We start from the raw sequence: 14,818 nt of genomic DNA on the forward strand, positions 1-14,818 counted from the left end.
GCCAGCTTTTCTTGGATGGAACGAACACAATGAGAGGCAATGTAAGTCAATACAGATGAATAACAGATTTTAATGCCCAATACAAATTTGGTGTCATGGATTGGTCAACCTCATTCTGTCCACCCCCAAACACCCTCCGCCGGATTTGAATCAGAAACTGAAATTCCCAACACCAAACTATTCTTTCAGATCTATATCAACCAGGAAATTATCGTGGCAATTCAGATCTGGACATAAGTGGACAAACCAGGTGATCAATAGTGCAGCCATGGAGTGGTTCTAGGGTATCTTTTCTTGAGTGTCAATCATATTGGTTCGAAGGCATGATCAGACTATGGTTGTTTGCACAAGGAGTATATGTACAGAAACCTGTCTTAATGCAGCCTCCGGCCCATCTTTGGCCCTTGCCATACCCAATGACTATGCTATCATAAGATGTCATAGAAATACCAAACAAATGAAGGGAGGCAGACTTGCCTTCATCTTCAGAAACACCTTCGACAGAGTCATCCAGGATGCCCATATTCCCTCTGCCGAATCCCTGTCCATCAAACTGCCTCTTTCACCGAACCACACAGCAACAATGCACCTTATCTACCGTCCACCAGGACCCATCTCCTCATTCATTGAGGATATTGTATCTCTTGTATCCACCAACACTAAACCAAACTCACAAACCATCCTACTAGGGGACTTCAACCTGGGTTTTAATGACCCCACGGATAATAATGCCCATGATCTAGCCAACGCCTTATCTGACTTGGGTCACATGCATACTATTCATGAGCCCAGCATTGGACTGGCTCACCAACCTTAATTGCTCGATCGATCTCTTATCCAACGACCCTTGTATTTGGTCGGATCACCACAAAATAACCTTCTCCATCAAAGCCACCACAACACCCTGCGCCTATCATCGCTCCAGCCATAAGCACTAGAAATAAGACATCACACCAGATAAACTCCTACCGTTATTACTCCCCCTTCTTGGTAACGCGGCCACTTCCGACCCCACAGTCGGAGTGGGCATTTACAATCAGGCAATACTGAAAGCATTTGTTAGGAAAGATTTCGTAATTGTAGGTAATTTTCCTTCCATGTGGCAACCCCTAAACTTTTTGCTGTTTTTCACCTTGTTCTTGACTTTGCCAGAGAAGTGCAGCCTTCTGCTGCACTCCTCTGGGCTTTCGCTCCTTTTCTTACGGGGAAACTGACATGCCCTTAAGACAGTCAGTACCGGGGAACGCCGTTTCCCGTAGTTTCTTTTATCATGTTGCGGCTTTAGTGCAACATGACACAAGAGCGCACTGTAAGCTAAGTTACAGCTCTCTTGGGTCTCTAGCCTTCTACAGGCCCTAGATACTCATTTAGGATTGTATTTGATTGGTGCAAGTAATTCAGGGACGGGAATGGTGGCAGCGATCGTTTCTTTATATTTTGAGCTCCTTTTGGCGTTCTAAGCACGTTTTTTGCGCTTAACCCAAAATGGTGGCCTGGCTCACAAAATGGCCAGACCACGAGGCTCCTTTGTCCCGTCCGCTGACCGTCTTGCTCCCTTCACCTTCCCCAGGTCGAGCCGACCCGGGGCCTTCCTTATTTGGGCATGTACTTTCCCGCGAAACATGGATGCTTTCGCGGGCTTCTACATGTCTTTTGTGCGCCTCCAGGGTGTGGGCTGGGATGTCTGGTCCCAATACACATCCTGGGTGCCAGAGAGTCTAGGGTAGTGTGAATGCCTTGGACCACCGTGGCCCGTGATTGGTCCACGAATGGTGTGTGTGTTGATGAGCGGATCTCCCATTGGCTCCCCTCCGTTTTGGCGCGAAGGGAACCGTGGATAAGAGGGGGCTGGAAACACCACTACCAGGTCGATCTCCTGAGTTCTCACGAACGAAGGAATACAGGAGCCAAGTATCCTGCAACCAAGAGGCTGGACCGAGGAATCGCTGGTGACCCGCTGAAGGACTCCTCCTTTGCACTGCTGTCGTCCTGTGAAACCCTTTCCTCCTTTGATCAAACCAGAAGGCCTGTACTGGTGCTTCGACCTTTGGAATAGCAGGAACAGCTATTCTCGGCGACTTCATCATCTCCTGCCAGTAAGCCTTCGGAAGCGTCTCTGGGCCATCCAGTTGACTGACCAGTTTACACGGGAGTCCTGCTCTGTAACCGCCGCCAGGTTGTGTTGTATTTCGAGTCCTGGTCACTCTCACGCGCTTCGTACACTTGGCGTTCCCAAGTCTGAAGTGAGTAGTGTACATTTGGCTCAGATACACACGGCCGCTCTGTTGCCCTGCTGTGGTGACAAAACTGCAGGCTTCTTCGATTGGGACGTCTTTTTTCTCTACACGACGACGAGGCATTCCCGGCTCTTCTGAACCTGCCAGCTGCTGAAACTAACGTGGAGAAGCCTGGGTCTGCTTGCATCGGGGACCGGTGAGTAGTATAGCTAGGATCTGGTCGCCCTCCTGCAGTAGCCCATTGCTTTTCCCCGCTGTGTAAAAACAGCACCCTTTTGTCCGTACTTGCGCTCTGCTTCTGCTCACTGTGGAGGCTGCGCTTGAGTCGCGGAACCTGTTCTTCTGTTGTGCACTAACCCGAACTGCCTGACTTCCTCCGAAGAGCTTCTCCTTTTGCACGTTGGCACCAGCGTGTGCAGGTACTTTGAGCACAAGGCTCCACTCTTCGCAGGGCTCGGACTTCCATCTAGTTAGGTGCCTCTGGAGGCGAACTGAGTCTAAAGCATTATCACACTACCTGTTTTCTTTCCCTTTCAGGTGGACTACACATTTCGTGCATATAACGCTTGCGACTGTCGTATTTGTATATATATTGTGTTGATATGGTATGTGTTGGCTTAATATTGTGATATTGTGATTTCCTCGCTACGGTCATTATTTTAAAGGCCTTAAAATAAATGTGTATATATTTTTGATATAACAACTGTTTGGAGTAGTTTGTAAGCGCTCTTGCTTTGTGTGCTCATTGCGGGCTTTCAGTCACCCTCACCCCTCTTGAGACCTAGTCTTGACCGCCGCGATCGCTACCTTGATTGGTCTGGCTCGTCCAGAGGTTACCCTGTTCCAAGTAATTAGGTTGGCCTTCTGAACTTCTGCGCCACCAGGACAGAGTTCAGAAATCCGTCTTAACAACGCCCATGCAGTATGGCGGAAAGAGGACAAAGGACACTACGGTGAGTAACTTATAATGTATGTATTAGTTAGGTTTTTGAACTTTTTTGATTTTTGTAACCATATAACAAAAAGCCAGATCAGTGTACAAATGTCATTTGGGTTCAATACTTCTCCAGCATGGGGTCTGGCATGGATTCACATGCTCATGAATGTTCCCCGTCGTCAGGCTGGGAATCCTCGGTAAAGAAAAAATCAGTATCAGTTTCGTTTCTGATCTGTCTTTCTTAGTAACCAATCACTGATCTCTGGGTCATACTGCCCCCAGCCAATGACTGCCCTCTCTCTAAGCCCCGCCTCTGGCATCCATCCTCAGATTTTTACCACACGCTCAAGTGTTGGGAGTCCTTGTGCTTTAGCTCTCGAGTTTTTGCTGCGTTGTCGCGCTTTTTCAGGAGATTCTCATTTTTTTTGGTTTAATCGAGCCTCAAGCTCCACTGTTGCTACTTCAGATAACGGGGACCCGTTTCGGAATTCTTCTACGCCCCTCAAGGGTGAAGTTTTCATCGAGTTTACGCTTCTTGGATGGTTCCGGAAGATCTGCGGCCTAACTCAACGGACATGGCCCAGGACAAGGGAAGCTCAACGCCCGGATCCAAGCTGTTCAGGTGCTGCCCTGGATGCGTATTACAAAACGTTTTCAAGGAGGACGAGCATTCGCGATGTCTCTACTGCCTTCATGAGGACAAGACGCACAGCAGGTGAGAAGGCGAAGAAAAAGTCTGAGCGGGCTTCTAAGTCCTGTGAGGGCGCCCCGGCGACGGGGGCCCAACAGAAGGGCGAGCACTGCGAGTCCGCGGGCACAGGGAGCGCCGAAAGGTCAGGATCTTTGGCTGCCAGGCAGGGCGCGACGTCGCACGTTCAACCATGAGCCAGCGCTCTGGTTCGGGGAAAAGGAAGTCTGAGAACCCGGGTAAGCTGCTGGAGCGGCCCGGTCGATCTTGTAGGGGGGAGCGAGGCGCTGAACCCCCCCCCCCCCCAGGCAAAGGTCCAGGACAAACCTAAGGTGGTGAGGGCTTTGATCCAGCCGGCAAAGGCCTCTATCCAAGTGGTCGCTGTGACCCTGGTGAAGCCGGCTGAGACTACGCCAGTGGAAACAGCCTTTGGGCCCAGAGTATCCCTGCCACCGCAGATGGAATGCTCTTTCCAGCCCATCGTTAAGACCCCTGTGAAGTCCCCGGCAGAAAAAGAGGGCGGGGGGGGGGGCGGTGGCCATTACAGACCTGGAATCGGCCTCTGAGGAGCTGGTGGAAACCGAGAAGGGCCTCAACGAGAGGTTCATAGACCTCAGTTTCGAGAACGTTCGATCCCAGGGGGCGGTCCCCGCTGACGTGATCAAAGATAGCGACGAAGAGGGCCCAGCGGAGCGGCCATCCCGTCTGTCGCAGCCATTACCCGAGCCCCAGGATAGCTCGGTGGCCATTTTGTTGGCGATCCAATCCTTATGTACCGAGATAAGGACGAGACCATTGCCCCCCTAAAATTGCGGAAACCTAAACCACAAAGTCACCTGAATACTTTGTTCACGCCGCAGCTTAGAGAACTATGTAAAACTAAGAACTGCAGAAGCACACTGGAAAAAGTGCCCGTCAGTAAATAACAAAAATGAACTAATTCTAGCAACATAAACAAGCTATTATACTCGCCAAAAAAGACACCTATAACAAAAGGATTGAACAAGCAGAATCTAACACAAAAGAACTCTTCAAGATTCTAAAAGAATTAGAATCTCCAATTGCCCCTGTTGATAAATGTGTCACAAATGCAGTATGGTGCAGTAACATCCAGAAGACACTTCTAGATAAAATAGCCCGCTTACAATCTAAAATCAATGCCAAAAAAGTACTGCTTCTCGCCAACCCTGATCACAAACAACTTCCTAACAAGTCACCTACCTTCGAGCCAACCTGTAAACCATTCAGCTTCTCACCCCTCTCAACTTGGGAAGTAGAAAATATTATTAGGAAACTTAAACCATCAAAGTGCCAAGGCGACATGTCCTACTCCAATTATCAAAGCAGCAGCTCACGAACTGGCACCTTTCATTACGAACCTTATCAACACCTCCTTCAAAACAGGAGTAGTGCTTGATAACTTAGACGCCTGGGTCATCCCACCAATCAAAAAACCTACTCTTGACCCAGCCGGCCCCTCCAACTATAGGCCGATAACAACTGTACCCTTCTTACTAAAGATACTAGATAGAGCAGCCTACCCGCAAATACAGGCTTATTTAGAAACAATCTGCTCGGACTAAAGCAATCCGGCTTCCGTCCTAGACATGGCACGGAAACTGCACTAATAGATCTCACTACCCAGATTCAAATGCTAAAAGACATTGGCAAACTAGCACTGCTCTTACTGCTTGACCTATCAGCAGCTTTTGACTTGGTCAACCACCAAACACTGCCACCACCTGAAATCTGCAGCTCACTTTTCTGACTCAGCCACTGCTTGGATCAGTTCCTTCTTGGCTTACAGAACCGTGAGGGTTTTTTCTCCTACTGACTCAGCTGAACCCTCACCAGTCCTGTGCGGTGTCCCGCAAAGTTGTGTGTCTCCAACGCTCTAATGTATTCACGAAGCCCCTCTTTGATATCCTTGACTATCTGGGTGTCACGTATACCAATTATGCGGATGACACCCAGATACTCATCCCTATCTCGGGTGACTACGCAACTGATAGCAAAACCCTCAACAAAATATATGCAGTAATAGAAGCATGGATGGCACACCACAGACTGTCTCAATGACGACAAAACTGAGTTGATTATCCTTGGTACTCAAGCTAAATTAAAAAACTAAATACTGCATTCAAATCATTTTCTATTGATGGCAACTCCATCCCTGTCTCTAATACTAAAACCCTCGGTATCTAGATGCCACATTATCCTTCACCAAACAAACTAATGCAGTAGCGTCCTCAGCCGCCTACACATGTAAACTTATTACCGCATGTAGGAACGCTAGTCTTGTCCACAGTAGATTACTGTAATGCCCTCTACCTAGGCACTAGCCGCAAAAATATTCACAAACTACAAGTAACTCAAAATAACGCCATTGGAGCAGCCCTCAACATCCCTAAGTCGTCTCATATCTCCGAGACCAGACGTAACCTACACTGGCTCCCAATAGAGCATAGAATTTCCCTTTCGGTGCTCGCCAGTAAGCAATATTCAATCAACACTACAGCTAAGTCAATGCCTAGTCTGGGATGCTGAGGAAAACCCTTATTGATGTATTTTTATATCCAGTTCAGTACTCTGGATGACAACCCTTGTATAACACCCCCCTCTTAGAATCCCCTTGACCCCACTGAGCCAAGAAGTAGGTTTGTTTAGCAAATTAAAAAGGTTTATTCGACAATATAACAAACAATATATATATATCACACTTCTATAAATAAATTGATAATGGATATTAAACTTGTGAATATGAGCAGTAATCAGCAAGAGGTAACTATGAATAGGAACAGAAGAACAAGGTGGGAAAGAATGCTTTATATGGTTCAAGGAAACGCAAGTTGGAATACAATGCAGTACAGAAATAACTTTTTTTAACAATTCACTCCCCCCCCCCCCCCTATGCAATACCAGAAATGGAAGGAGAGCACACAGTCTTCAAGAATCCCAACAAATCACACTTTATAATGCAATACACAGTTCCAGTTCTCCCAGCAAGCTTAGGGAAAACGGGGATGAGGTTTAAACACAGGCGAATTACTTTAATGTGGTTTGCAAGGAAGTGAAAAGGTGCTAAAATTGCTTTCAATTCCCTCTAGAGGTGCAGGGTAGGTGATGGCTACTTTATATTAGTTCAGGCTCACTTTAACAATACTCTATGAAGGATTGGCAGATTGCAAACGAATTTTAGCAAAGAAGCAAAAAGCTGCTGATTTCTACAGATGAAGAAATCGGGCCAAATCGCAAATTGCAGTAAATTTCGCGAGTGCGTGTCTCGCGATTACAGGAAAAGTATAGGGAGTAGGAAGTCGGTTCTAGGTTCGTTGGAAAGCCTAGATTCTAGATTTCGTTCCTAGCCCAAACGGTTCCAGAGATACCGACGATTAAATAAAGGCAGTTTTTCGGATTTAAAGTAAACTCAAAATGACAGGTGACAGCTTGCAGCTGCAGAATTGACAGGTGACAGTTGTGCAGCTTTAAAAATGACAGATGACACGATTTCTAGGAGGCAGTTCTACTTAGGTTAAAATAGTTTGGATTAGATTATTTTAAATAAGAGATTGGTTCTGCACAGTTCTGCTAGGTACTCACAATATAAATTTCAACTAGGCCTCGTCACGGATCTGGTCAACACATCCGGCTGCGGTTCTGTCTGCTCGGCGGGTCAATCAGGCACCGGTTCTGCTCACAGCGATCTGGGTCAGCTCTGCTCTGCTGGTCTAGCCTCTCTGGATTCTGGATGTAACACTGCTTTCTGGGTACTGCTAAAGGTTCTTGCAAAAATCCTCGGCAAAAATTCAAACTGCTTGCCCGGCTGTTGAATAGTTTGGTTCGTTTTGACGCCTGCTGAAGAGGATTCAGCTGGTGGATTCAGGCCTCTATGCTACAAATTCTGGAGTTAATTTCTGCTACAGGTTCTGGAGATTGATGGATATGAAGTCTGGATCTCTGGATGTGAAGTAGTCGGTCAGCATGCTCTGCAGCAAATGGAATTGACTGTCTCTACCTGTCCCAGCAGTCTCTTTTTATGTGTTTTGAAAATGGGTGTGTGCCTGGGCCTAGCTAAGCCTGCCCCTCTCTACTTATCAAAGGCCCAATTCTCCCCTCTCCCATGATTGGGGGAAGGAAATGGATTGTCGTCATGATGAGGTCTGTTTATGGGTCAGAGGATCCTCCCCTGGTCAGTTTGCCCACAAATCTATATTTGATTCAAATACATCTTTCCCAGATACACAATTTGTTGAAATTACATGTACACATTATATATTCCTTCTTGTCCATGCTTGTCCGCCTCTGATCTTCCTGGGGGCTTGCATTCAAAAATGATAACATTTTGCGCTTTTTAACTGGTTTTGCAATATCGGACATTTACCCAAAATTACACATGTGCGCAAGGAGTATGGACATTAATTGATGAAGTGTCAGATTTTTAACATGCAGACATTTGGAGTAAGACCCTATTTTCCGGTAGCAACCCCCCAGAATACACCACAGGGTCCTAACACCTATTAAAACGTGCACAGAAAAATCACTAAAATAATGATATTACTTATATAATTCTGACAAGTCTGCACTATGAGTTATCTATCTTTTTAAAATTATGCTCTGGTCAAAAAGGGGTTTGGCTTCCCACATCACATGGTGGAATAACAGGTTTATCCACTTCCCCCAAGCCAGCCTGTTCACAGAGGCACAGCTGCCCCCCAGTTTCTCCCAAGAGGAAGCTATTTTACGACGCCCCCAATATATCATTTGCCTGAGTCAAGGAAGTTGCATTGTTCGGTCCCTTCCAGTTCCCAGGTGCTCCACCCCTAATCTAATCAGAGATGTATCAACTCCTGTCGGGGGTAGTTGTCAGGCAGAATCCAGTTTCACTAAGCCAGGTTTCAGCTAAATGTCACTTTGTTCCCAGTTTTCTACATTCAAATCAAACTGACAATTTTTACCTATACATTAAATAATTACTTCCTTCAAGTCATTTCAGAATATAGTTTTACATTGTATCCACCTCTTAGCAGTCTTTCCTTGGTCTGGTTTTGTTTCATTTGTTCAGTTTTACACAAACGTCTGGTGGTTTTAAAATGCCGGCTTTCTGATAGTGGTGAGTACTGGTAATGCAACCATTTTTGGGATTAAGAAAATTAATTCCCCACAGTTCTGAGTTGCTTTTTGGCAATCAGCATTGCCGTTCCCAATGGTTTCGGGCTGCTGTGTGTGTAGCCCAATGGTGGTTTTAGGCAGTGCCCTCCTGTGCTCACAACATAGGCAAAAATGGGTGGCAGCCTATTCTTCATGTTTTCCCTGTGCACTCTCTGGGGAGTTCTGGCCATCATGTTTTCCATGCCAGTACTGCACAGTTTTATGTTAGGGCTTGGATGCATGGGTAAAAATATCCCACACGCCCTTACCCACAAAGCTAGGGTGAACATCGCACCATCCTACATCTCAAACCAACTTACCCCACACACATCTACAAGACCACTTAGAACAGCTCAAATTAACACTATGGCTATACCAAGATTCAAACTCCACAACTCGGGAGGAGTTAGTTTCCCTGTACAAGCCTCTAAGCTATGGAACACACTACCTGTTCCAATCAGGCCTGTCACCTCATTCAACGTATTTAAACGCACCACCAAATGGTGGCTTCATGACCTGGACACATTGTCAGCTTAACTCCTTAGAGCATGTATTTACTGCTTTACTTACTGTAATTATTATTACCATCTCACCCCTGTCCACCGCCGCAATTGTAACATGTTTGCTTACTACTGTACTACCTTTGTATATATTTACTTATAACCACAACGATTTGCAACTGTTGACGACTAATTGATATTGTAACTGTATTCTCTATAACATTGTAAAAAAACTCACGCGCCCATATGCCCCTGGGCCTGGTTGCGCGCATGTCCCTTGCAGAGTCCCACAAGGCTCATGCCTATCACCTACGCTCTACAATGTCTTTACTAAACCACTCTGATATTCTTGACCATCTGGGCGTCACCTACACAAATTATACGGATGACACCCAGATACTCATCCCTTTCACTGGCGACTATGTAACTGACGTCAAAGCTCTCAATGCAGTCTACTCCGTCATCCAGGCGTGGATGGCCCACCACGGTCTCTGCCTTAACGATGAGAAAACTGAGCTACTCATCCTAGGTTCTCAATCCAAACTTGCAAAACTTGACAGCAAATATGATGTCTTCATCATTGATGGTAACATTATCAAGGTCACTAAAACACTAGTTATTTATCTAGACTCGACACTCTCTCTCTCACTAGACAAACCACCTCAGTAGTTTCAGCATCTGCGCACACGTGCAAACTAATCACTGCTTGCCGCCCCCTTCTTATCTATGGACAATTGCTTGATCCTTGCCAGAACTCTCATCCTATCCAAAATTGATTACTGTAATGCCCTTTACCTGGGAACCAGTCAAAAAAACATTGACAAACTTCAGGTAACCCAGAATAACACCATCAGGGCTGCTCTTAACATACCTAGGCGCACCCACATCTCCTCCACTAGACGCAACTTACGATGGCTCCCCATTTCACGGCGCATTGCCCTCAAAACACTGGTTCTTAGTTACAAAGCACAGAACGCTGCACCGGCCTACCTGTCAGAGCGCTTCACACAACACAGCCCACAGACCTCTAAGGTCTGCACAAGCTAATACACTCATCATTCCTAGCTTCAAGCTCCAGACTGCCAGAGGCTCGAGCTTCCCAGTCCTGTCAGCTAAACTCTGAACTCACTACCCAATGATCTCAGGAATGTCCCCTCCCTTCAATCCTTCAAAAATAGAGCAAAACAATGGCTTTATGAGCAAGACAAAGCTTCAGCCTCCTTTTTGTAAACACTCACTGCATGCTGTACCAATCCTATCACCTCTGTATATATTGGGACGACTAACTACCTTGTAAATATATGTATATTTCTTTGCCCTATGTATATTTATACTTTGTAATATGTAACTGCCTTTCTGTAACTTCTCATTGTAACCCTTCCAAACATGCGCCCTGATGCCCGTGGGCAGGCTGCGCAATATAAATAAATACAAATACAAATGTAGTGCAAATAAATACAGCTACATTGATTTTATTGGGCAGACTGCAGGAATATCAAACTACACCCCATTTAGTAAGGAAAATTAAGGATGTTGTAAAACGTCTCATTTTACTGCACGTTCAGAGAAAAAAATGGATTTCATATGTAATGATTCTTTGGGAAACAAACAAACAAACAAACCTGGTCATTTGATTTCATTCAGCCCATCAATCATGGCAGATAGTCAACGTGAAGGCCAAACTCCCAGATACAAGTTCACAAATTCCACTTCAAATATTGAACATAATATGTCACACAGGCCATTTCAAAGATTAAGAATATTATCTGGGGTGGAATGTAGTCACAAAGGTAAAATCCCCATCAACTTGAGTCCCTGGCATTTTGAGGACCTCTCTGCTGCAAGCCTACAAATTTAGACTTAAAGTGCCAAAAATGCGGTGTAAAGTGAGTTTTAATAGACCAAAGCTTGCTGCAGGATCTCAGATGGTATACAGACAAAATGTTGTTCGGACAACTCCCAGCATGGTGCAAAGATGTTGCTGCCTGCATGCCGAGGAATTTTAATTTGTGTTAAGTAAATAAGCTCTGTCCTTGACAGGTACTTGGCATCTCGCTATCGGGGTCTCATGGTATGCAGCGTGTTAGGGAGAATTCTCTGTTAAGGCTAATTCCCCAAACCTAGCGAGTCCCCCAGCAGCTTTGCTGGATTTTCAGGGGGTGGGGGGGGGGTTTCTCCTGCTAAGAGTGAGACTCTTTCTCTCACTCTTAGACATGATGTGAGATATCCTTTGACTTTGTAATGTGTTTTATGGGCTATGGGGTCTTTTACTCCATAGGGTTTCATGTGGTTTTTGGTAAGTGTGTTACACAGCACCCTCAGTGCAGTAACACAGGGGTGTCATAGTGACCCCCAAACATAAACTCCATACCCTGGGACTGACTACTGTCTCCCAGGGCATGTAAAGTCACCATTGACTTTACTAGTCAAATTGGGAACAGAACCAGTACAAACCATCATATTGTGGGAGAACTGGTAGGGGTAATTAGATTGCCCCTGGGTCTGTTTTTCGAGGGGGCATTGCAGTCCCCCCTCGTCAGTTTCTGGCTGGTGGCAGTGGTTACCACGCGAAATATTCCACCGGAATATTTCCTATGTGATTTTCCCATTCATTTTAAACACACCACTTTTTGGTGCAATGTTAAAGATACCGCCGGGTTATTTATTTAACATAAATACCCCGGTTGGGTCTTTTTGCCAGAACTCGGTTTTAAAATGGCGTTTGTGTTCGCCTCTGTAACTCCAACCCAAGTCGAGCCCTTTGTTCTACTTTTTGGCGGGCTTCTACACAGAAGCCTCCAAAAGTGGTGCCACTCTGGGTCTACAGGGTGTGCGGGAGAGGGGTTTAGGCACCCTGGACTGAGTTGCCTCTGCAACTCAAGTCGCACTCTTGTGTGATTGGCCCAGTGGTGAGCCGGCTCACCACTTAGCACGTTTGAGTGACAGCTAGGACTGATGAATGGGGGTTTTCTGCATAAAAGCAGGGCTTTGGGGACTGGAACTTCAGAAATCGCTATAGGACCTAAAGAATCCGAAGAGGGAGCAGCTGAGCCGACCAACAACGATACCACCGGTGGAGCCCTGCTGAACCGTCTCACCACTTTTCCCGACGACAGAAGATCTTCATTCCGAAGAGTCTTCTTCCTTTGACTGGTGGGGATAACCAGTTTGCCCGCCTTTACGCCTTACCAGAGCATCTCGTGGCCGCCTTGCCTGTGCCAAGCACCCCGGCAACCGCGATACCACAATTTACCGCTACCGCAAATAAAAGGGTAGTACCTTTTAACCAGAGAACTCCGCAGCTGGTTTCTTCCCTGGCAGTCCAACAACCTTCAGCTTTCCTCCACATAGAGATCTTCTCGTCCTCTGGACGGCGCTGCAACTTGGACCCGCTGCCAGGAACAACTGTCCCCACTGGAGGATCCTCTCCATCTTAAAAAGGTACTGTGCCCGCCTAGCCTCCCTTGTAACGGTTTGTACGGGGTGTCTATTAAACCCTCGACTTACTACCTGGGCTGACCCTAGGCTGGCTAATTGAACTTTTCTGAGCTGAACTATTCCTTTGTGAACTCCCTGCAAGACTTTTTCAAACCTCTTAAACTGTGTGATCTTGGGCGCATTGGTGCTCTGCTCTCTCTAAGAGGGAGCCTGGCCTCTGAACTTTTTGCTCACAAGTAGACTGACTTTCCTGCCTTGCTGGGTGCTTATAAAGTATTAGTGTTGTGTGTTTCTAATTTCTGCCTTTTCCCTCCTTTTTTGATAACTTATTGGAGTGCCATCTTCAGTGAAGCGCTCACCTCTGTCTGAAAATAAGTGGTGTTAACTAAGACTTGTCTAATAAGGATAAGGGATGTATATATATTAATAATGACTGTTTTGAACTTGCTTACAATAATAGTGCTGGAGTGTTTCTATAAGTGTGTTTTTAAATAAATAATTATATACTTTTATACCAAAGCTCTGGTCAGTGTTTGCTTGTGCTACTGTATTTTGGTACCTATCTTGTATACTTTCTAACTCTTCTTGAGAGAAGACCGGCTGCTCAGCCACAGCTGCCAGGTAAATCTGGGTGGTACAGACTGCTAACAATTTGGTTTACTGCCAACACCTGTAGTCTTGAGCCTTTTGCAGTGGTCCCTAAGGGAACTGCACAGGTTTCTGCCTAACACAGCGTGTAACAAAAATGGAAAATAAAGTGAATATCGTGAATTTAGTTTAATACTTGGTCATTTCGGCAACAACTTTATCATCATATCTAGAAAGAGAACAACGAGAAGGTACCCCTTTGTGCCCAGCTATAATTGTAATTTATCTTTGGGGAACGGCGCTTTGCACTCACTTCTTGGAAATACGCAACCGTATCCAACAGATGTCATTCACACCATCCTGCCCACACACAAGCCACCATTCACCCACCAAACAAGTGTACCACAAAACCGCCCCCCCGTAAAGTCTGTGCACAGCAGTGCCGGCCGGGGTCTACAGGTGAGCAGGGGCTGTCAGGTGGCGGGGGCACGTACCGTTACTGCGCTGGATCTTGACGATCAGCCCCGGGTTCAGCCTGCTCATTAGGATGTCCATGACTGCCGAGACTCTGCCCGCACGGTAGCCAATGTCACAATGAGGAGATCGCGTCGGTCCTGGGGGCGGGGGGCACAAGCGGGCCTTCCTTGCAATTCACACGTGGGGGCCTGGGGGGGTCACACAAAAAAGCAAGGCTCGCGCTAACACAAACACCAATAACGGACTCGCGTTTAAACAGCGCGCGCCTGCACTGAAAGTTTTAAACTTCGCACGCCGGCCTTGTGCGTCAGCGCGGCGTCCGACGTTGCAACAACTGTCAAGAGGGCGCGCTCCCAGTGTGAGATGGGAAATGTAGTTTGAGGTTTTTTGGTCTTTTTGTGATTCTTGTCACCAAACAAACTAGACAATCCCCGCATGGTATCCTTTATTATCCTGTCTGCCATAAGCAGTAACATTTATTGATAGAGCGGTCAAGTTCTTGAGAACAACCAACGGAAAAAAATATGTTCAGGCTGGGGGCAGACACATAGAGGGAAAAAAATATGTTCAGGCTGGGGGCAGACACATAGAGGAGGGAGGAGACTTCTGTAGGTATGGCAAGAGTCTCACATGGATGGCCAGCTGCCCACAAACTGAACTACACATTTATTTATTGAAACTGCAGGTGATAGCGCTGGTGTAGGCTTTGTCTCGCGCCGGACTCCAGTTTTTCCAGGTCTTTTTTGCACGTATGCTCGTTCCTCCACGGTCCTCCACGTTGTCATGCAACGTCCGACGCAGATGT

General features: G+C 46.4%; 1 protein-coding gene across 2 annotated transcripts in view; it reads right to left on the reverse strand.

Moving 5' to 3' along the window:
• Positions 1 to 14,292, reverse strand: part of KIF2C (kinesin family member 2C) — a 1,350,025-nt gene extending 1,335,733 nt beyond the window's left edge. Inside the window, exon 1 of one of the 2 annotated variants that reach the window (XM_069642340.1) lies at positions 14,031 to 14,292. In XM_069642340.1, coding sequence (XP_069498441.1) covers positions 14,031 to 14,091 — 61 coding nt within the window. In that variant the 5' untranslated portion in view covers positions 14,092 to 14,292. The remainder of the gene's footprint in view (positions 1 to 14,030) is intronic. The other variant, XM_069642339.1, reaches the window with a different exon arrangement.
• Between the last annotated feature and the right edge of the window lie 526 nt (positions 14,293 to 14,818).

This window comes from Ambystoma mexicanum, chromosome 1q (assembly GCF_040938575.1).
Source record: "Ambystoma mexicanum isolate Mex_15411 chromosome 1q, UKY_AmexF1_1, whole genome shotgun sequence".
NCBI lineage: Eukaryota > Metazoa > Chordata > Amphibia > Caudata > Ambystomatidae > Ambystoma > Ambystoma mexicanum.